Below are 24,766 nucleotides of genomic sequence, written 5' to 3'. Positions count from 1 at the left end.
CTGAAACTTACTAATGAACTTAACTATATACAGGAGAATTCGATTTATATGGATTCTTCGATTTACATGTCGATACAGTGTAATGTATCATCTGATCTCCTTGTGTTCCAGAAGAAAGAACAAACACGTTTAAAAACACGATAATACGTTCATTGATGAAACGTATTCAATATTCCATTGTATTTATATCCTTAAAATTATTTATCGGATAAGTAACTTAAATTATTGTAAATTCTCGACGTTATTTATCTCTGACTACGTGATAAAACCATTATCAATAAAAAAAACGCTTCGATCAACAATTTTTAATATAACTTACGAAAGAAAAAAAGCGGTGGAAGAATGGAACATTGCCTTAATAAATTATGCGATTCTATCGACCTAACAAGTATGTGTGGTTTTAGAGGCTGAAACACTTCACGCGTACCTAGGTGTATAAAAAGCAAAAAGATATGTATGTAACTAACTATGAAACTGACTATAAAAACTAAAACCGAGCCTGATCGAGGGACTATGAAACTATATCTTAAATATTGTTGAAAACAAATATATATATATATATATATATATATATATATATAGTTAGCGTCGTACAAAACGGTGAATGAGGGCTAATTCTAATTCCTGGATGTAGCGTTATTTTTCTTGTTGAGAAAAATATCTAACTGTGAACCTGAGAGTTAAACTTCGTTCCAATGGTGTAAACGTACAATCTTATTCGTCATCCTCATCGTTGCTAGAGTTTCTGATTCATTATTGAGTTGATATAATGAGAGATCGATGACATTATTTTTTGTAGCTGTTACATTTGTACTGAATTATACATATATATAAATATACATTTATATATGTATTTAGGTTCTTGATAAGAGCGATGGCGCCATCGTAATGTAGCTACTAACGAGATAGAGTTTCTTTAAATTGTAATTTTTTATACAGTCTATTTTCCGTATAGATTCGCATTTCATCTTCGTATAGTTATGTATACTACAGAGATCCAATAAAATATATACTTTTTTCAGAAACCTTATTATTCACACAACTATTTAACCATATTGTTGTTTCTTCTATCTTCGATAAAGAGAACAGAAAGCAATTGCGTAATAAACAGTATTTAAATTATTAATTTTCAAATCATAAAAACATGACTATCGTCTCCTTACATTGGAAGAGAATTTCAGACATGTCCGTGAAGTCTAAGAAGGTTACGGAGTTTGAATTCGACTTATCCGTTTCGGAAGATCCTTTATTATGGCCAGAATGGTCCGATGTGACGCTAAATAAAGAGAACTGGGCAAATCCTAAAAGTAATAAATCTGAATAATAATCTTCAACGGAAGTACATTCATAATCTTAATTATAGATGGTTCAGATGGCCTGTTTCTGGATACACGACCCGTTCAGCTGCCGCTATCTTTGCAATCTTCTGAATGGATACGAGCGAACAATTTAAAGAATGTAACTGTGGGTGCAATTTTTAATCAATTGAACAATTTCTTTCGTTTTCAATTTTTTAAATTTGACATTTGGAAGAACTACAAAATATGTTGACAATTAATTTAGGAACCACTGACAGTGTTTGTTACCAGTTCAGAATATCCAGACTTGATCACAAACAACCAACACATATTGCATAGTGAGGTATACCCACATTTTACTAAAGTTAATTAGAAACCTATGATAAATACAATAAAAGAAAACAACAGATTTAATGAACTACACGCAGAAATGAGTGACGGGTAAATTTCATTCGGGTAACATCTCCTTTGTTACCAATGAATATGTGTTTATTCCAGTTTTGTTTAAGCAACACGCAAGGATAAATGATTATTGATTTTATAATACTCGGTAATAATTATTCATACGGTTAAACATTGTTCCGTTCCTCCATTGAATATTTCAAATTCATATAGAAATTATAATATATTAACTACATTCATATAGAAATTTTCCCTGCCTCTGTTGCACAATTGATAGAACAATTGTTCCAAACACGTCGACTAAAAACAGGCCCGTGCCCGATTGAACCGCGGTTCAATTAGGAACGACTTTCAGTTCGCGCGATGGGTTATTTCCGCGCTAATAAACCTCCAGTACTGCGGCCGAGATGGATTGGAAATAAGTGGCGAGAACGGCAATTTCATTTGGAATGGGCGGTACCAATCTTGGCGAGGCTGGATGCATGTGTATTCAATGAACAAAGCGGGCAAAGGGGCTCAACATCGTCCTACTATTAATCCAAACGGTGTGCATTATCCGGTTCATTTCTTTGTTAACATATTCGTATCATTATCCGCGATCTTAGCGAATTAATTAAAATCGATGAACAGCAATATTTTTCAAAAATTAATATTTACATTTATCAAAGGGAAGTACATCGTACGACTATACTTTCTGGGATCATGGCGCCGTATTGTGGTGGACAACACGATACCAGTGAACCAAAATGGGTTGCCAGTCTTACCCCGTACCGCGAATGATCACGAGTTGTGGCCCATACTTCTCTCGAAGGCTTTACTGAAGCTGTGTTCAATGACCTGGTCCGGAGATCGCGAAATCGTAGATTTTCATCCAGTTACCTGTTTAACGGGTAAAGTTGAAGATAATGGGAGCTTCCTGGCGTTAAAAATGTAAAAAATTGTGGAAGAAAATTGTTGAACGTTAATGTGAGATTAATGTGAGACGCTTAGAAAAAATTCACACAACGAAAGAACAGTTCGAAAGAAATTGAGATAAATATTAGAAGATTAATAAGTCAAAAAGTAAAACGGTTCTTTTTCTTCTTTCTACGCAATCCAGGCTGGGTCTGCTTACGGTTAGAAATCGGCTATTTGTCGCCCCAAGACAAATGGGACTTTCTGAGGAAATACGCCGACCATTTCGACTGGGAAGCGGAAGCGACGGAACAGGGTTGGTCCCGCGTCATGTGTATTTACACTTCCTACGGTCTGTTTACACTTTCAACCCTTTGCAAACAGAATTTTTGGACAGCAAGAAAAGCAGCGAGGGCAAGAAGTCGAAAGGAACATCACGGTCAAAGAAGTCTAAGGACACGAAAGAGTCGAAGAAATCGAAAGATACCGATCGATCGAAAAAATCGAAGGGTGGTCAACAGAAGCCAATTATGTTAAAGAAACCAGAACCGGTAACTTTGTTTCTCGGTTTGGATGACATGAAGACGCTTCCATCAGAGAAAGTGCCCGGATTGTCCCCTTGTTGGAGCCATTTTGTTTACGTTGCACAGTCACGTGACGTTCCCTTGGATCCCAAGGATGTATGTGAAATACGTCACTAATTGATTTCTATAATAAAAAATGTAGAATAACATTATTTTTTTTTAATAAGCATTAAAGTATAAAAATTGATCGGAGCGAAATTAATTAAATGACCTATTCACTTCATCCTACGTACAGTCAATTAAAAATAATTAATATATTAAACAGGTGAAGCCACCTTTGGCGAGATGGAAGCTTTACCGCTGGCTAAAGTGGGCCATTCAACAGGGTATAATCGATCCAGTCGAATACTTCGTTCCAATTCGTTCTCTGAAAATTGTCAGTCCCCTAAAAACTTTCGAAGAATCTATAATTAATAAATACACCGAGCAAATCCCCGAAGAACACGATCAGAAAAACGTTCCAGATTCTAAAGCTACATCCGAGAAGTCCGAGAAAAAGAGTAAACACCGTGACAGATCGAAAGAATCGAAAAGTCCGAAGGCAAAAGGATCTTCCAAAAAATTACCGGAAGAAACTCCTCTGCCGGACATTAGTTTCTGGGCAGATTTCAATAAAATGGAACCTCACGTGAAAGACGTGCACTTCTTCTATAAGTTGGACTATTTTCAATATACCGCGAAGATATCGGATCGTTTCACAGGCAAACAACCGGGCGAACAAAAAATAGGGTCGAAGAAAGGTAGCAAACAAGGGAGCAGAGTAAATTCTCCTGTCAGGACTACGTTTACGGAAGGATTCATCGACGTTCACTGCTGGCCAGAGAAGATATCCAGTAGTCGAAACGAGCCTCTCTACATCTTCACCGACTCCGTGGAGGAGAAATTCTTCTTCATCAATTTCTCCACGTTTCAAGCAACGGTCGATCCTCTAGCAGCCACTTCGGAGTTAGATAAAGGTACTAGCAGGACAGTTCACGATTCAACAGGACAATCAAATGATTTCCAAACAGTGGCGAGTTCTATGCCACCGGTAGTAAATAAGGACTACCTAATTATAGAAAGACACAGTTGGTTTCACAGACAGAAACACGAGAGCAACTTGGTTCACCTTCTAACCGCTGGAACGAAGGCAACCGTGATGGAAATGGAGTCAGGAAGACACTTGTTACGAATGTATTGCGGTTCTGAGTGTCATTGTTTCATGACTATATCATCAGACACGATCTTCCACCTGGGCGACCGTAGGAAAATGTATCGGCTGATGTCCACGGAGTCTGATACGATCGATCAGAAGGTGAAACACATCAGCAATTGCGTGAGCAACGCTTACCAATCGTTTGGTACTGACAGGTACCCGGAAACATTGAAAAGTTACTACAAAAGTTACCTGCCGCCTGCCTGGTGCTTGAAGAAGAGGACTAAGGTCTTCTATAACCAAATACACACGTCCTTTCTCAGCGAGAAAGTACGACTGATCAAAAAGATCCTACCCCAGGACCAGGTAACTGGCATCGTGAGATCATTAAGAATATTCTTTCTAAATCCTCGCATTGGTTTCGAGCGTTACAATCCGTTTACCGAGGCTCTGCTATCTATACGAGGCACTACTGCGAACGCCAAAATCGAGAGACAACATTCCTTCGAGGAGAACATCCTGGATAGGGACATCGCTGCATCGATTATTCAGTCGGTGTTCAACTGGTTTCTGATCAAGAAATACAAAATGATACATAATCCCAGACACCGGGAACACCAAGAGGTCCTAAAGAATCTTCTGAAGGTGGTGGAATTGTTCAACTACAATAAACGGGAGTCTTTAGCTAGTCAACTGTTCAGATACATACTGAAGCACTTCGACATCCTTCGGGACATATATCCTTGCTCCAAAGACTTCGAATACACTATCCAAGTACAGGAATTGACGGGGACATTACCAATGATCAAGCCAAACCAGTGGCTACCAATCACGAGGTTCATGGTGAATACCCAAGCTACGGAGGCTGCCTTTGCACGGTTCGATTTGTTCATCGATCTACCTAGGTACGGTATACGTGTCTTCAACAACGAGACTGGCAAGGAGATGTTACGGCTGGTGAACAACGTCGCTCCAACTCGCTATGAGAATGTTAAGCAAGGGTACACAATTTTCGCGTACGGTTGGAACGAGGATCAACCGATGAAAGATGTGACCTGGACCATGTTCATAATCACCAAAAAATGGCAGCCGATCTTCTACTCTATGAACGAAGAAATTTCTCCATCTACCATGCTGGTGGCTCCTCCCCTGGTAACGGAAGAACTATCCAACCTTTATATACCAAACAATAAAACGACAATATCGAAGTGGATTGTTCGGGTGAACAAACCCTGTCTGGTATCCTTCAGACTGAGGACATCTCACGATAAGGTGAAGATCAAGCTCGTGGTGACGAACACGGATGGAGACGTGTTGTCCAAAATCGTTGGAACTTCAGTGGTCATTTTGCCGTTCGCGTACTTGGGCTTAAACGCAGAGTCCAGCGTGACACATTTTAAATTAGAGAGTAACACCGAAAGCAGTCACGTCGATGGCAGTACGTCCAGTGGGAAAGTTTTGAACGGAGGTGACAACGATACCGTGGAAGATTCCATCGAGGGGAGGATCGAAGTCAGTGGAAGCAGAACCAGCGAGGAGTCGGCGGGTCATCGAACTTATTACGTGGAGGCTTTTGTTCTTGACGACAGCTGGCCGTTGACGACGTCGGAATGGACGGTCGTGACGGAGCACAAGGGGAAGCCTGCCGGCTCTACCATTCGAATGAAGCCGTCTGGGTCAAGATTGTCTAAAATGGAAGTGTCGAAGACCAGGAAGGCTTCGAGACAGTTCAGCGAGACCAGTCAGACACTCGAGAAACCGCATTGGGTTCTGCAAGTGGTCTCTAACTTCGGAAACGGTTTAGAGGTGACGTCTTCTTCAAGCATTCGAATTTTAAATTATTCATTACAAAAACTATTTACATGTCAAATATTAAATCGGAATTTAAGGTTCAATTGGTAATTAATGTAATTGGCAGATAGCTGAAGACACGTCGAAGGAGAGGAAGATCGCAGAGCTGAAGGAAACCTGGGCGAAGGAGAAACCTGACAGCTTGGCACGCGGCAGGGAGCTGCGAGAGAATTTCCTGAAAAAGCACGAAATCAAACCAGAGCCATCTGCGATAGACGTACAGAAGAAATCTACGGTGACTGGAAGAACTTCGATTAAACGGGAGTGTTGCGTGGAGGTCCCAGCGTCTCAGATAGAAGTCAGAACGTTGGTTCTACCTCAAACGCTTCGGAGACTTCCACCGCTGGATCTATCGGTCTATGTAGTCAAAGAGGAAGAAGAAGACAGTGCGTGGGCGAAGACACAGGCCGACGAAGAGTTTCTGAGTAATGCTCGAGTAATGAACATCCTCTACGCTCAGGAGGACTATAATTACTTCGTCGAAGAAATGATTGGTCTGTCGAGAAGAAGGAAGGAGAGGTATCGGTTTCTCTTCGAGGAGCACAAAGAGTCGTTTTGGGAGAAAAGGATGCTGGTGGAGGATGTGTACGAGGACAGAAAGAATTATATCGCTACCATGAAACCTGAAAGTGGTCGGGGCAGTAAGAAAAGTGCTAAGACTAAGACTACTAAGACTAAGAGTACTAAGACGAAGAAGACTTAAGATTTACATTAGTTTTTCAGTGTAACAGGTACACATAGGATTGTCTCTTGAAGTGTATAGGGTCGACCACGAAACGTGATCAGATTGAATTATTCTACTGTTAGCTGTTCAATCGAAATTTTTGTTAGCGAGCTTTAAGATGAGTATACCAAATTTTGTGTCAACACTTTTTTTCCAGAGTTTTCAAGATCACCTTCAGTTTTTTTTATAGATAAACTTAAATCATTTCTTTTCTTCCAAACCAAAGAAATATTAAGAAAATATCATTTACCTTAGTTAAAACGATGTTCACAATGGTGTGCACCAGCTACAATACACTCGCATAAACGGTTAAAAAACGCCTGTCTAGTTCTATTTATGACATTTCCACTGATGGCCAAGCATGCAAGAAAATTTTCGACCGAACAGCTAGCAGTAGAATAATTTAAGTTTTATCACGTTTTGTGATCCACCGTGTATAGCGATACTTAAACGAACGATTGCAAGTATAGATTTAATTATTAACGTTTCAGTATAGGATAAAACACATATTATATTATTGATGTATGTCAACGTGGTTCAACAGCTAACGTATCTAAAACAAAAGTTGACAAAAATTCATAAACCACAAAATAGTAAATAAAAAAGAGCCACTTTGATTCAGCCATAATAATAAATTTTCTGTAAATTTATTCAATAAAATTCCTAAACACCTGTCACTGTAAATTGCTCCAAAAAACCGTGTGATTCGGTGTAATAATTTCCAGTCCATTGATCACATTAATCCCTTCCTAATGAGCAGATTCAACGGGCAGATAAATGTCCACGTGTCGCAATATTGATTACGTTGATCCTGCAAAATCCTCGGTCGGGGCCTTCGGTATTTTCTAAATTGCACCACAACCGCGTTTACTAATCGTGGCCAGTAATAATCGCTGTTTCGCGAGCTATTAACCGGAACCGATTTTTCATCGCGACTATCTCGATCGGTCAGGGCCGTCGCAAGATGTGCATATACACGCTACGTGCCAGCGTATCCGGAACTCGAACAGAAGCCCGTTTCTTTGCATATTCCTCTCCCTCCCCCCACTCCACTGTGGTAGTTATGGTTCACCATACGAGGACCGTCGACCGGGGGCACCTTTTAATGACGCTTCTCTCTCCAGCTCGACCACGGAAAAGAAAAGTACGCCGATCCGTTCCGTTCATTTTTCATCCGGGACCAGTCCTCGTCGTCTCGCGAGATTATTACAAAACTACGGTGGAAGCCAGGGAAGAGGTCTAGGTTAAGCGCAAGAACAGGTACGCCGCGTCGCGAGCACACGGTTTACCGTGATATTTTACCCTCGACACGGACGATGTGCCATTTATTAATCTTCCTGTGTCGCTGGACAATTTCTAATTAAATTGGAAAACTTCAACCTGCAATACGTTACTGCAAAGCTGATGGATGTGTACGTTATATAAACGTGTCAAACGTTATTTCCACTGGCAGCCTTTGTGCTTGGAAGTTTCGAATACCTGGGTCTATTTGCATTGAGATAGGAAATTTAGAGCTTTTGGTCTGCTTTAGAAATAATTTTAGAAGATATTTCTACTAAGAGTTTCGGATTCTAGTGTTACATTATTATAGGTATCGATAATTATATCAGTGCTTGTAAAAGTGCTGTGAGTCAAAAAACGAACGAATTTGAGTTTTTCATTTTATTTTATGTTACATTGATTTGTATTCTAATGTATAATAGACGACTTACATTACTTTCATAATCACCGACACAATTGATGTCGACTATAAATCGTTTGTTTATGAAAATATCTAAAGTGGGGTGTTTGCCATTTATACCCCCTACGTTACATGCACTCCCACTCAAAAGTATTAGGACACTTATCAAATAAGCAGAAAATATTACAAGGTATTACAAAATTGTTCAAAACCTGAAATAAATATTGCTTAGAGGATATTAAATCTGAATGGACAACGTTTATGCTACTATCAAGTAATAAACCTATCTTCAAGTATATAATTTTTATGAAACGTTACATTTACTGCATACAGGTCATGTGTCCTAACACTTATGACCGGTAGTGTAAGTAATATAACTATCATTGCCGTCGCCAGGTTATTTTGCGCTCTAGGCCAAGCAAATTAACGCGCCCCTATTTCACAAACTAGTTACGTTTTTTTTAAACTTGAAATTGTAAAAAAAGGAAACAATAATTTGAATCCACATATTTATGATAAATTGCACGAAAAAAGTTACACATAGATCATAAAATAAAAATTTAATTTGTCTTTTTCCTCGCAAAATTTTTCGTTCAATAAGACCGGTTGGATTTTTGCGCCTTCTCATGGTTTACGCCCCAGGCGATTGCCTAGAACACTTTAATGGTAGCGCCCGCCCTGATAACGAGACAGAATAATGTTAATAATATAATAACAGAATATTACCACGATTATGAACCGGAACGTTCATTCCGCTTGAGATGCTACAAAGATATAGTTTTCCGACGTGAGGAATCTCATCGGGACGTTTTACTAAACACGTTCCACAATGGTGGTAGCGTGTGCGTTGATTGCAGGTGCATATCTACGTGTTAGTCGTCGCGTCCGTGTAACAGTCCGCGACCAGCAGACGACCGTTCGGTTGGCAGCCGACCGGTAATCACTGTCGATCGTGTTTGTTAAGCCAGGTCTTGTCTGTCACGGTACGAATTACGATCCGGGTGGCATGTCGGCATTTATGGACCACCGATGGCAATTTACCTAGTAAATATCTGTTCGCGTGAGCCTCCTCGCGTGTACATACACGCGCGCGAAAACGTGTCTATCGACAGATCCGACCCGATCTCTGGCTTGTACCACAAGCAAGTCTCGGATAAGACGAGAATTTATCGATGGAAACTGGAATTGATTGAGATTTCTGCCGCGTTTTGATAATCGATGTGGCATAGAGATTGATTATTTCACGTTTGTGAACGTTGCAGGAATGAGACATGTAGAAGGAGGTACAGTCCGAAAAGACCTGAACCACTTAATATGACAGTGCTTTCTATAAGAGTAACGAAAAAGACTTAATTATTAATCTGAGAAAATTTAAATTCCAACTACCCCTCCGAATAGAATACTTAAGCAATAGTCCATACACACAAGCTTGTAAGAAGATATTCAAATTTCTTAAAAATAGTAATAAAACTGTAGAAAGTCACACACTAACTATGTATAAATCGCAAGATACAAAATTTAATACAATCGCGAGAAATAATTTTTTCTCTGACAGAGGCAGTTCAAGGGTTAAAAATCAATTTTTTAAAAATGAAAAAATTAGGTTGATTTAATATCGATATTTTCTACTTCAAAATAACAAAATACAACATATATGTATATCAGTCTCATAATTTTAAAATAACGATTTAAGAGTCTGGGCATTAAAGGGTTAAAGTCTGTAATAAATATTGTTTAGAGGATATTAAAGCTTGATGGACAACGCTTATGCTACTACAAGGAAATAAAAATACCCTGAAATATATCATTATTACGAAGCATCACATTTTTTTCATACATACCAGGTGTCCTAATACTCAGTAATGTACATATCTCTTTACATTTACGTTGTTACAAACATTTGTATTACCATTTTTCCATGGATCTATAGCTTCGAAGTTGGTGTTCACCATAGTACAGAATTTCTTCCTCTCATCCTTTATCATTCAGACCCATCGTGGAACTGTTTCTCTCAAAGTAGATACGCCTGCATTCTGCTCGTCGGCTGTTCGTTTCACATGGCTCGTTTGCCACCAGGCATCCGCGACAGAAGTCAAATCTATAATCGACGAACTCACGCGAGTCCACAAAACGGATTCTCGAACCGTGTAAAATCGCCAAGTTGCAACCTTCCTTCGTCGACCTTCATTCACGAGTTACTAAAAGAACATTAAAGTCTGCAAAACGAAATAAATACTGTTCGTTAATTCCTTCATCGCGTCGATTTATCAATGAATTTCGTCTGGGGGATATAAAACGCTACTGAAAATAAAATACAACACACGAGCCACGTTAGTTTAACGCTTCCGCAATAAATGGAGGCCACCATCGGTAAAACTTCCACGCAGTCGCTCCGTCGCTCGTTTCCCGTTTTAGTGGCACTAAACGGGCCGACGAGCTCGAGAAAAAAGAAGGAACACCGGCCGTCGTTAATCATTCGCCGATTTCCCATGCAGAACTCACGGGTATTAGGGACGCACGACGATTTTTCAAATCATTCGTCGCGAATCGGAAAATCGCGCGTTTTACGAGACGTGCCGCGGTCGTAGAACCGCGCAGAGCAAAAGGCACCGACGTCGATTTTATGCGTCCCCGTTAGCTCTGCGTCATCTCTCGCCGTTTCTTTGCGTTTCGACGCGCGCGCTTAACGCTTGCTATCGGCTCGCGTAACGCAACTTTGACACGGGCCATAGAGGGAAATAATAAATAACAGATTCGACGAAATTGAAGCGTAGCGATTGTTTGTGCGGCTTATAGGCGTATTTGCATATTTTTGGGATAAAAGTCACAGTAGAAATTCGATTACAGAAATGGAGGCGACTGGTTTTGCGTGGGTTTTATAACGTGAAATGTATTTTGTTAGAGAAACTTGTGTCGGAAAATGTCTCTGAATTATTTCTTGCTTCAGGAGCGATTTATTGACATTTTCTTGTGATTTTAATATATAGTTTATGATCCTATAATCAATTTTTGTAAATAGTTGATGATGTTTGAACTAAGAATTTTTAAAAAACTTATTCATTCTAGGAGTTGTATAACAGTTCAAATAAATGATTCGTAAGATTTTTGTAGGGGTGGAAAGCTCGAGCATGGAACAGTCTAGAAAGAATGTATTAAGAATAGACATCCTGTATCCGATTGTGATCTTCACCACCCGCATGCGACTCGGAAGACTAGTAACAGGGAGATTCGTTGAAGATCATTCAATACGACAGGAATTACGTAATGATGGTGAAAAGGGTGAGAAAGTTTGAGGATTCGTCGAGGACTACATTCAAGTGATGAAAATACTTTTATATGACTTCATGACTCTAGATTTTGGAGGTTGAATATATTTCCACTTGCTATATGAATATAATAGAATAAAGGAATTTTCGTTACACTTTAAATTCATCGTAGTATGTATTGCATAAATGTTACATTTACTGCCTCCCTTGCTCTTTAATTTGCCACTCTACTCTGAAGAGATACAACGATTTCTTTTATTTATTCTGCAACAAAATGCTGCATCCTTGGGTACTCACAATTTAAATGATATTTTTCTCCTTCAGAGCGTCACGTGATCGATATCTCACAGTGTTCCATCGCAGTCGTCGGTTGACAATAGATGTTTTTAATAGAACCGAGCGGATGTGATGGCTTCTTAACACGCTTATTGGTCCAGAACACAGAGGCCAATGCCGTTCGTGTTTCCCAATCGAAGTTTCAGCCTCGTTTGATAAAGCTTGGCTGCGCCTCATTGCGAAAGTTTCCTTCATTCAAACACTTCCGATGCAGCATGCAGCTCGATCGGTGCTTCAGAGTACCGCCGCTATTATTCGCACCAACAAGAAGATGCTGAATGAAATCTACATAGAATGAAGTGAAAAAGGAAACTTCCCACAGTTTATTTCCTTTGTATGGGATCTTAACGTAAAATAATCTAATTAATAAATTTATCGAATGTAAATTCTTTCAGTTGTATATTCCTCTTTTTGCATCGATAGTCTCATCCTTTTTTTACAGTCTGCAGATTGCAAAATGCATGCACACACACCAACATAAACACGTACAAAATCTTGAACCTACCATTTTAACCATAATAAAAAATTTTAAGCCTTTAACACAAAACTCACGCAATGTATCACAGCGTCTTAACGTTAAAAGTATCAGCATTAAATGTATAATAAATTAAATTGTAAAACATCCTAATACACACAATATATATAGCGAATTAAAAGCCAACATCAATTCCACTAAAATCTCTATTACAATTTCAGTATACATATGTAATTATAAAATAAGAAATCTGCAGTTCATCATTTTGAGGTGTTTGGTAGTTCCAGTGTCAAGTATCCAATGGTTCATCAGAAACTACAATCTTACCAAATCATTCGATTCATCCTCGAATTATTCGTCGCAATCAACAACTTCAGGTTTCTTCTCCATCGAGAGGAAACGTCGTCCATTTATGCCCATCCCGTTCTCTTCATCACGCGTGCCTCTAACGCTCGTTCCTACGCGCACAGTGTGTTGACAGCGTACCGAAAAAAAAAGAAAAAAAAAAGGAAGGGTTGGGACGAGAATCCCATGCTGCTCTTCGTGTTCTCGGGGTCCACCGGCTGGACGTTGCGGCTGCGGCCGCGAGAAAACGAGCCGAGAAAGGAGGGAAAGGGCGCGAGTGGAGGGAAGGAGAAGACGCGAAGACGAGGGAAGAGAGCCTCTTCTCTCCAGATGAGCCCTCTCTCGGCACACACCGCTCGTCCACAATCTGCCGCTCCAGTCTTGCGGCGAGTCCCGACGGCGCATCTTTTCGGGGCTTGTTCCCTCGTCGCTTCTCCCACTTATCATCGTGCGAAACGTGTGTCGTGTTTAAGGATCGCGATCAGGTGTCCCCACGATATCGGTTCTTTACCCGTAAATCACCTAGAGCCAGTCGTGATTATCCGTTTTTCTATTGAAGTTCAGTTTGTTTCATTGGAAGATTTTAGTTTGGACAGTTGGGTGGGGTGAGTTGGGTGGGGTGACTTGGGTGAATAGAACCCTGTTTTTTTAGGGGGAGGGTGGAAATTGGTGGTATCGGTGACGACATTGATGATCGAAGGCTCGTGGAGCGGTACACGTGGGTGAGGATTTAGATTGAGCTGAGTGCACCTGGTGATACTGTGGAGTATTTGGTGGAGCTTGTCGTTGGAGTTATGTTGATGGTTTCGTTGACAGGTATGATATCGGGTAAAGGGGGTGTTGCGATGGAGGTGTTGAGTGGATTGTTGGAGGAGGATTTTGATACTGCTGTTGGGGAACTTGGAGGATTTAATAATACGAAATTGTGACTATTAAAAACAACTATAGTTAAGATTGACATTTTGATTTGAACCTGATGAAGATTAGATCGTTCTTTTTGAAAGAAAGGCAGTCTAAACCAGTTTTTAATAGTCATCAGAATTCTAACAAATATATTTAAGAGAATCGTGGATTTATCTACACTAGTTAAAAGGCAAACGCCTTAAAGGATTCGTATATGTATAGAGATCGGGCAGTAAAAAAATACAGCGTTTTATTGCATATGTTAAGTATCATCAATTTATGTGTTAACGAAATTTTTTACTAAATGCATAGTCGCCAGTGAGAAATTATGGGGTTAGTTTCTTTTAAAGGGGTGAATTTATTATATTATTTATAAAATACGCGGGAAAAATATTTTTTAACGTCAAAGGTGACAGGTATAGTACTCGTCACAAGAGTGCAAGAAGTGGCATATTAAAGACTTGCTTTGTTCGTCCAATTGAGAAAATAGAATATACTAATTCCACGATTCGACAAAATTTTACATTTCATGCCTCTTATTGTAGAATCGAATTCGAGCCAATCTGAAGCTCCTAGGCAATTGTCTCGAAAAATCGAAGTGACGGTGTCGGATGATAGGTTTCCTCGCGCGAAACGCGTCGATTTGCCGTCGTGAGTAAGAAACGTTTGTCGCGGCGATATTCCCCGTCGCCGACACGCGGTTCAATCCGCTCCGCTTGTAATAGAACGTGCGAACCAGACCGATCACTTTTTGCACGAGTTTTGCACGAGCATACCAGGCTTTATGGAACTTTAATGATAGCCTCTGCCTCGGTCCGCTTTTACGTTATGATAACGAGTGAAAGCGGCGTGGCAGCCTATCTCGGCACCGCGAATTTCCGAGGAACGTGTCGATTAAAATCGTCCCTCACGTATTTTCCTGTGTATCCCCCGTCATTTTCGTGATTAGAGACGAGAGACGAGAACTTATTGGTCGGTGACGGTCGAACTTGTATTTGGGACTGAAAATAAGTTTTCTTCCGTGCGATGTTTTTGTAATTATAGTGTATATGTACTACTTTGTTAGATAGCTAACATCACTTGGGATTTTCAAAGAATTTAATATTGCTAAAGAATAAAATTATTTTATTAACGGAATTGTCTTTGAAATTATCGTAATGTTATTTATTTGTATTTTTCACACTTGAGAATTCGAAAGATTTTTTGTTTTATCTGGACATGGAAAATGCTAGGAATTATTGATTTGATTTAAAGAAAGCTAAAAAATAATTGTACTTCTCGGTGCAATAACAGTCGATGTTGTTAAAGTCAAATTTCGAGAAATTATTTATTGTCTTCATGTATGAATACAGTTTCTTTTGTCGAAAGTGAACAGTGTTCGTCTCTGAAATTTCAATCGAATTGGAAGGCTGACTTCCTCGCAATTCCTCGGTGCTCGTGGCACAGGAACAGCTATTGTGGATATTTATATCAGAAGATAGTTCCATCTATCTCATCGTACTAATTTGGTGTTTCCGGAAAGGCGTCATAGTCAGCGCGGAATCGCGACAATTATCGCCTGTTGTCTGTCGGACTCGGTTTACGTGGCGAAATTCTCGGTTCTCTTGCGAATATTACTGATCAAAGATGAAACGTTATATTCGAAAATTAGTCACAAAATGCTTCGAACCAAGATGAAAATAGAAATTTCCTATTATTTCAATGAAATCCAGAAATTATAAGAATTCTTTTAGAATCAAAAAACTAGGTATTCAAGTTTCTATGTAACGAAACCTTGAATCTCGTATTAATTTTCTATCTGAAACCTTAAAATTTACATTAATAAAAATCCTTACAAAATCTTCAACAGCAATTTCATAATTTCCACTATAACCTATTACGAAATTAATTGATAGAACACTTAGTGATACGTTGCCTACACTAGTTGCTCTTTGTAGTCGGAGCAACAACGTTATCAGTTTAGTTAACTTTGTCAGTTGTTGCTACTTGTCAAATATAATTCAGTACTAAAGGTCATCGATGAATATTTATTTATAACATATCTATGAGTAATCATGCGATAATAAAACAAAATTCTGTGGCCACTACGATAGATAACAGTACTGACGTAATCCATAGTAATTTTCCTTGTTTTAATACTGTGTGTTCATGCACAAAGATAATTCCGCTTGTATTATTTCTGAAGAGAATTGCATTTAACTTCGATTAGATTATTGATTCCATACATTATTGATGTGTCAAGACCCGTAATTATAATTTATTAACTTCACGTACACCTTTTTTACCGAAACGATACAATTTCTATCGTTCCTCCGCATAAATCTATATCACATCTCAAACTACTATCTTCCCTATAAATGTATGAAGAAGCTATTTCTGATAAGACCTTCATGAACAATCTTCATCCTCTACAAACCACCTTAAAAGTTGTCAAAACTTACAAAATCTTATCAAAGATTCCCTCTTAAAAAACGGGTGCAATCGTTACAGAATCACGTGAGTGTCCAACCACCAAACGCCCAGCCGATCGAGAACCATGATCGAGAATCCGATCGCGGCGGCGATCGCGAAGCAGCGTTGAAAATCGTTACGAGCTCTCGGCAAGTGTTCGCGTATCGACGATCGATCGAGGAGATCATGCGCGTGAGACGAGCCGTGAACGATCGCGCGACAAGCTAACAACGAGTAATCCGTGTCGTGTATACCACCCACGTGGAACAGTTTTGTCGTACGATCAAACGGTAAAGCGATCGTGATCGCTGCAAAATGCGGAACGGCGGCGGTCTGTTGTACGGTACGTGGCTGCTGTTGATCGTCCTGGACGGTGCATCGACCACGGGACAACGATACACCACCGGGCCCGCGCAGGATCTGGATAACACGCTGCAATCGGCACCACCTCTCGGGTGAGTATATCGAGTTATCGGTTGTTCCCGAGCAGCGAACCGCTAGCGGGCTATTCGATGATCTTGGATCGAGATAATCCGTGGAACGGGACAATAATTTTCGATCCGTGATCACTAAGGTCGCACCGACAGCCGTGGTCTTGGATCCTTGGTGTTTATGAGGTAGTTACCCCAATAAGTGAATATAATAATTGGTAAACTTTTGTAGATTTATTTTTGAAAAGACTGCTTTATTATAATTGGTCTGTGGATTTATATGCAATATATTATTTTATAAGGTAATTCATGAAGACAAGAACTAAAGTAGGAGTTCCTTCCTTCCGTTAAGAATCTTAATGGGTTCAGAATAAAATAGAAGACTAGTTGCGTACAAAATCAAATACAAATGCATAAAATCCGCTGGCTGTAATAGTTGCATTATAATATTATTTAATATTCTATATATTATAATATTATTTGTTTTTTTTGTTATTAAAACGCGCATATCTACCAACCTAAGAACGTCAGAATAGTTGCAACTTTTAATTCAGTGGGGTATACAATTACCCCTATATGTCTTCTAGGGTTAATACAACGTAAGATGTTTGCGCAAACTCATACTTTCAGAGATTCATTTACGAGCATGAAATTTCAAAAATTTGGTTACACTGGATATAATAAATTATATGAAAATGAATTGGCCCAAATTTTTGGAGCATTCGTGTTTTACTATTGTATATTTTCTTATCACACGTGAGTTACATGTGATCACTGAAAGCTAATATATTCTTAACAAATGACCAATAGAATTGGAGGGGATTAATCGGTTTCCAATCATTCGAATATACCGAAGCACTCGCATGTATCTAGAGGGTGTCTGACTCTTCAATTTGCAATTATTTACAAGTGACTGAAGTACCTACTCATAAACATTTCAAAGCTTAAAATTCGGAGGCCTATTTAAAAATGACTGAATAATTTAGTCGTGTCGTTTCAGTTTTACGGGAAACTCTTCCTCCATTTATATCCGCGTCATTTCATCTATTTCACGACTGCAAAACTGAATGATCAAGATCACACGTGATCGATAACCCTGCATAATAGTTCTGTCGTGTTGTAGTCGTCATTATCGTCGCGTGTATTTTGCTAGGTTTCTTCCGTTTCATATAGGAGACTGTGATCTTTGTACTTTCCTTGATCTCGAGGTGAAGTTTCGATCCAGTCGGATCTAAAAATTCGTAGAGATCATTTTCATGATGTGTTCCGAGGGGTTTGTCGCGTGCGAGCGATACTATATATAGCAGGTTGAGTATTCGTGTTAGAGTCGCATTGAAATCTCCAGGGATGTTAAATTTAGAACATTACGTTTTCGAGTTTTCCTACATACAATTTTGGTATACATCGATATAATATTTAGACAAATTAATACTTAATATTTAGTGTATAATTTGAATCTTTCTCCATTCGATACATTTGTACGTTAAAATTGCAGAAATTTCAAAATATTACATATTAAATTTATTACATATTTTTCACCACTTTCTTCCTATAATATCAACACAATTTATTAAATTGTTTCCCAACAATAGAAGCCAAAATATAACTTCTTTTCAAGTCTTGTATCCACATACACTGTCCCAGAGACTATAACATCTAATTGCGTTAATTGTTACATTACTTGCAGTTTTTTATTTTTATCAATCTTATTCCTATCATTCTTCGGTCACCTACGTCACTTGACTCAGATTAGAAACGGTGTATATAATCTGTAGACATAAATACACAGTCTTCTTTGATTTTTTCAAGTTCGAAGCGATCGCGTAACATATGGAACACATATACTCAATGATTGGTGCCCATGGAGCAGCTCCATGGTGCGTACACCGGAACGAATAGAGCGAAACGCTGGACACGTGATAAACATTACGTCGGCCCAAGACGCACGACATTACGTCATTCGAATGAAAAAAGAAACTAGAGCAGAAAGTTCCTTGTTCGAGCGATTTCACTACACTCCCTCTCTCCTCCCCCTGACAAGTAAAAATAGAAACGAGCTGAAAACAGCTTTATCACCAGTATTCCCACGTTTGGAAGTTGGGGAATTGTCAAACGGTTACCACTTGCCGCGCGGGAATTCGATCACCAATCTGCACGATCGATTCCTCTGCTCAAATACTTTGATCTTCGGTAAAGAGATCATCGTGGTGTTACTTCACTATCAGCGAACACTAGGTGTTAAAGAATGTATGAGTATAATAACCGTACGTAACATTCTGTTAACTTCATCCCTTAGATAATTCATTTTTGGTAGCTGCTCTTCATGTCTCAGAATAGTAAAGGAAGCCAATTCTGTAATTATTATTGATAAATTTTTCTAGTATCTTTTATATATGTTGAAATTGTCTATTACACTTCTATTACGTTACTGTCTGGGTCCGTTTGACCACTATGCTTCCTTCTTTTTAAACATACTTTCGAACGCGATCATTAAAAACCACCTGCCTTTCTCGTATAACTAAATATAAACAACTTCTAGCTTAAGTTATATATACAAATCGATGAGTTAGATACGGCTTTTAAACACTCAGATACAAATGACCCTGGCACCGTACTCCAAGGTTTAAAGACAAGATTCCTTCAATCTCACGTTTAATTTCTGTCTTCAAGATCTTATCGAAGCTTACCTTAATCTTCGAGTTCCTATACTAAGCAACTCCCAAGCTAAGACGGATTATTAGTTCATAGTTCGGTCTATAATTTACTCCAGCGTGTAATTTATGGATCGGTCACGCGCTGTTCTGGGATTAATTCGAAGCTCCCGGTTCGCCATCGAAAGACCGACAACGATCGTTGATGGCGCCGATTCGAGGAGCGGCTTTTCTTCCGGATTATCCCCGTCGGATCGCTGCTAATTACACGCCGGCGGAATGCGTGCGCGGATTCTCAGCCTCCCCTCCGTGGGGTCTCGAAGGTCACGCGAGAAGTGGCTAAATCGCGGTGACGAAACAGGCTTCTGGCGTTCCCAGCCGAACACGGAGAAAAAAACCACCGTTTCCGCCCCAATGAAACGCCCGCCACGGTCAATTGGTCCGAATGAACGGATAATAATAGTTCATCATCCATTTGGATTCGCGCTACCGGCCGCTCGGCTGGTAAAATTGTTTCTAATTCCGCGGGAAACGCCGCGTACGCACGGAATCTCGCGCCTCCGTCACGCGAAAGAGAGGACGGCGAAAAAAGAAAAATGAATAATGGAAGGGGAATTGAAACGCGAGAGTCTAACGTAACACGCGAGATAACCCAATTGAGTGTTATCGCGACATTTCGACGCGCGGCGAGACGACGATCCTCAAATTATACGTGGCTCCCGCCACGAATCGCGATTTCGCAAAATTTCTTCTCGGTGAACTTCGAGACGATCTTGTTGAAAGTCTGTACGGTGGAAGAATGTTTTCAAGTTAAACGATTGCACTGTTTGAATTTGTAATATGTGTTTTTATTAACGTTACGGGCTCAGTTTCTAATCACTTAAGAATAACTGCATTCGTTTTTTTAAGGTACAAGTAGAAAAATTAACCAAATACAAAAGATTTGTTGTTACTCGAGTACATTTATGTTTTATCTTTAATTTACTGTTAACAAAAGTGCAAAAGTCATATATAATTAAAATATAACTTAACTTGTAAAGTGAGAAGTTTAAAGGAAGCAATTTAAAAATCGTGAAGCATTATAAATAATACAGTCATTCCTCGATGAATGCGACACGAGCTACTGCGTTATTCACACCACTGGAGGATTCCCCTTTGGAACCTATTAAAACAGATTAGACAGAAGCTAAGTAGAGGATTGGCTTCGGGAAAAATCCAAATTTATGGGAGGCTGAAAACCTTTGCATTTGCCATCTTCAACTTTAAGTTTAGATAACCATGTGTGTAATAATATCGTCTTACCCTTATGTATTACAATTTATAATATATCTCTGGTGAGTGGGCCAAAGAGTAGACCGTGTGTATCCATCTTTATCTATTGTGGTTAAAATAAAAACGAACCACTTTTTCTAATACTACCATCAAGGAGTCTAAATTATTTAGAAAATCCTCTATATCTCTCCTAATCGATTACATCGAAATTACAAGGGCTATAGAAACATTGGAGAATTCGTTGCTAAAATCAGCGGGAAATTTGAACGAGCGATAGGACCAATTGTATTTGTTCCCTTAAATGCCAACAACCTCCGCGTACTTGTGGAAACCGCCGACTGGATTGACGTTATCGCCTCGGCTAATACTTCGTATTAAGTGAAATCACGAGATCGTCGTATTCCGATTTTACTTATTTCCCGTATCGAGATCCACCGGCCGCGACGGCCGTAGGAGAGATCCGCGGCGGGGTCCCACTATCGCGTGCAATGAGCTGCCAAGAATCTTTTACCGTAACAAACTAGTTCCTCTGGTCCCAGTTATACGATACCCCCAGTAATGTCGAATACTTTTCCGCGAGAGTGGCTAATACCGTCAGTTGGCGGCTTTGTATAATAAAGCGCCACCGGGTTCCATTTACGCCGGCATTCCGGTCGCCCTTCGGTACTTTCCTTTTTTCCACGCATTCCCTTCGCTCAGGAAGAAAAAGATTCTCTATGAAACAGATAGAAAAAGCTTCACTTTCAATCTTGCGAAACATATTTCATGTTCTTTGTCCCATTTTCATTCATCACTTTGACTGCAATTAGTAATGGAAAGAAGAAGGTTGTTGGAGAAACGCAATCCGTGGATGGGTCTTTTATTAATCCTTGGAAGGCGGACGTTTTTGTATCATAATTCCCTCCCGGAATAGTTCCAACATTTTAGACTTTATTTTCGAACGCAATCATAAACAACTCCTAGCGTAAATATAATTCACAGGTTGATGTGTTAGAAGAACTTTTAGAAACTTGGGTCCATATGGATCCAGGCACCGTTGTACAAGGGTACAGAAGTATATCAGTTTACTTATTCATTTATTTAATGTAAATAAACGGACATAATCCATTTGTCCAAAAAAGTTATAATACGGTAAAGATGAGTTATTCTGAAAGTGTCAATGAAGATTCCAGAAGAGTTTGTTGTATATGCCTTATTATGAATAACTCTTAGGTTAAATAAAATTCAGAGGTTGATCAGTTAGATGAAACTTTTAAAAGTCCCTGGTTCAAATGGATCCAGGCACGACTGTTCAAGGATTAAAAATATATGAGTTATTCTGCAAGCGTCAATGATGATTTCAAAAGAGTCTGAAGATCTCAACCAAGAGACCATGCTTGAAAATGAATCAATTTTGATCTCGAGAATGAAGGCTATCCGCGTCATCTCGAATTACAGCCTCCTCTCCGACAACCGCATAACAACCAAGAGATGCACAAATCTTTCCAGAAGGACACACCAGTGGACTGCTCGTAAATCCTCTCGTAACCACCGTGTCAATGAAGTAAGAACGACCTATCTTCCATCAAAATCGCGTGAACGAGTCATCACCGCCGTAGATAATCGACACTGAGACGGAGAAGGCCACCGAAAATCGAGCAAATCGGCGTTGTTCGCGGTGCAGCGAGTTTTTCATTAATAAAGAGATGCATTAGCTCGTATCTTGTCATGGCCAATTAGAAACGCGTTTAACACCGGGCATCGTGGAACCGCCGATGCGCCATTAACGCCGTCACATCGATTACCCTTCTCTTTGGTGGCGAGCGTATTAGCCTGAATCGGTTCGATCCCACGATCGACGCCAGTTATTTTTCACCCTGTCGTTCTCGTCGAGGTGGAGTTTCCTGTAAAAGTCAGATGTTCGTTAAACGTTACACTTTGGAGACAGTGGAATGAAATGAGAATTTTCACCTATTTGCATCATTAGCGTATATATTAGCGCAATTTTACAAAATAATTAGTCTAGATTGCTCAAATCAATGAAATATTAAGTTCTTTTTATATTTCCTGAGCTATTTGTAATTAAATTTAATGAAGAACAATCAAAGTTACATGTCTTTAAGATATATTATGAATATAAATCAAAGCTATCGATGTACAAGGTTGTTTGACTGATAAATCGAAGGTCCTGGGATCAATTTCCCGTTCACCAAAAAGCTTGTCTTTCACACCGCCAACGTAACTTCGATAATTTTGACTTATATTCGTAATATATCTGAAAGCTTTCGTAACATTAATTGTTAATATCTTTAAAATTATGCAGTGTCTACACTTAATATTTCATATAAATCAGTAGGAACCTGTATACTATCATCTTACAAAACCCCATTAAAAGCAAAGTCGGACAGTTGGGATTCTTCCTTTGTGAGATTTATTTTACAATCAATAAAATTACATATCCTTGCTGATAAAAGTTAAATATGAACCGATGACGAAATTTGTCGCACTCTTAAAACGAATGTTGCATCGGTGCAACACTGGGCGTTAAAGGGTTAACAGGAATGCACGTCGTCGAAAACGTCTCAGGACCCTAGAAAAATTAGTGGCGATCGAGAGTAGGCAGGCTGGGAGGCGTCTAATCGGTCCCAGATAGATAACTCGTGCCCTACAATCGATGAACTTTGTCATTTATCGCGCGGTACTTGGTTCGAACGCAGACGATAACGAACACTCCGAAGCGAATTAATAAAGTCGGACGAGTTACGCGTGACGGTTCGGCAGGCTGTTTAAAGCCTGACTCCCAAGGCGTTTAATCGGAGTTTAATAGATTCAGACGCAACGGAGCTGATGGGACATCTATGTATGGGAGCGTACACGAGCTGTTGGATTGGGAGTTGTCATTGTTACTGAGACTACGGGATGAATTTTCATAGCAGAATCTGGCGTGACCTTTGATTCGTTTAATTACTTGTCTATGGTTGGTTTCGATGAGTGTAGATACATGTGGTTTTTAAATGATTGTAAAATTGTCATTTTGGTCCGAATCGTGACATTTGTCGTTGTTGAAGGAAGTTCGAGTAGAATTTTCGTGGTTTGATTTGGTTGGATTTTGAGTATAACTTTGGTAGGAATTCTATATCAGAGCATTCCATTCCGAAGCTACTTCTTTTACGCATTTTCGTGTTCTTTTTTGATAGCCCTATCAGTCCTGTTTTGTGAACACACGACCCTTTGTTATCGAGACTGCCATAGTAATTAATTAACGCGACAGAATTCTATCCGAGCGAAAAAGAAACAGACCAGCGTATTGTTCACTTTTCTCTGGAGATGTCATTTGTTCACATAATCTTGGGAAAAGTTTAATAGTAAAAATAAAAATGTTTACAGCACATGAAGTGTATTTGTTCCTTGGAGAAAATGATTAATCACAACAATTTCCAAATGCACTAAGATCGATTATAAGAATTGAGAGCATGAAGTCTTATTTGTTATTAGTAGTAATAGTTTCTGTCACTGATAAGTATTCCAAAAAAAAATAGATTCATGACAGAAGTAAGCGAAATGGCGAGCAACGCGAAAGAGATTTAACAAGTGGCTTACTTTCTTATCATCTCTCTGCCCACCGGTAGATTTAACCTTCACCACTGACGGCTCCATTACTTCAACTTCACTTCCTGTACACTCGTGACGGAATATTACTATCAGCTTCTTTCCCCGCGTTAAACGGCACACCGTAAATGGAATGGTGAAAGACTCAGTGAATCATCCAATAACAAGCAAGAAATTAAACTCCCCCTCTTATACATTGTCCCTACAAACAAAGATCATATATCTACCACAAATTTAAGTACCTTTCAATTTTTTTATTTCTATCTATAATATTTATACTAATCTATAAATCTAAACTTTTATACTTCTTAAGGTATAAGGTCAAATTTTTGTAGAATATCTACAATATGAACATACCAAAAGTGCAGTCTGAGCATTAATGTCGCTATTTAAATTATGCAGAGTATATAACTAAAAATTAACACATGTGTATTAAGGAAACACAAATGGAAAGTATTTCCTAATCTCCATTAACACAT

At 39.2% G+C, this 24,766-nt stretch overlaps 2 protein-coding genes across 2 annotated transcripts in view; both read left to right on the top strand.

Moving 5' to 3' along the window:
* The first annotated feature begins 1,144 nt into the window (after positions 1–1,144).
* On the top strand, positions 1,145–6,867 carry LOC107191056 (androglobin-like). Its single transcript, XM_015580003.1, has 5 exons — positions 1,145–1,307; positions 2,800–2,910; positions 2,979–3,274; positions 3,444–6,119; positions 6,232–6,867. Exons 1-5 carry the CDS (start codon positions 1,145–1,147, stop codon positions 6,865–6,867), a joined length of 3,882 nt encoding a protein of 1,293 aa, XP_015435489.1.
* A 9,793-nt stretch (positions 6,868–16,660) lies between these two features.
* LOC107191055 (fibrillin-2-like) overlaps positions 16,661–24,766 on the top strand; it is a 32,844-nt gene continuing 24,738 nt past the window's right edge. The window contains exon 1 of the mRNA XM_015580002.1: positions 16,661–16,800. Within this exon, the coding sequence (XP_015435488.1) occupies positions 16,661–16,800 (140 nt within the window). The remainder of the gene's footprint in view (positions 16,801–24,766) is intronic.

The sequence above is a fragment of the Dufourea novaeangliae genome, unplaced genomic scaffold (assembly GCF_001272555.1).
Source record: "Dufourea novaeangliae isolate 0120121106 unplaced genomic scaffold, ASM127255v1 scaffold221, whole genome shotgun sequence".
Classification (NCBI taxonomy): Eukaryota; Metazoa; Arthropoda; class Insecta; order Hymenoptera; family Halictidae; genus Dufourea; species Dufourea novaeangliae.
The sequence above is the reverse complement of the archived record's forward strand: the minus strand, read 5'-3'. Positions and strand labels throughout refer to the sequence as shown.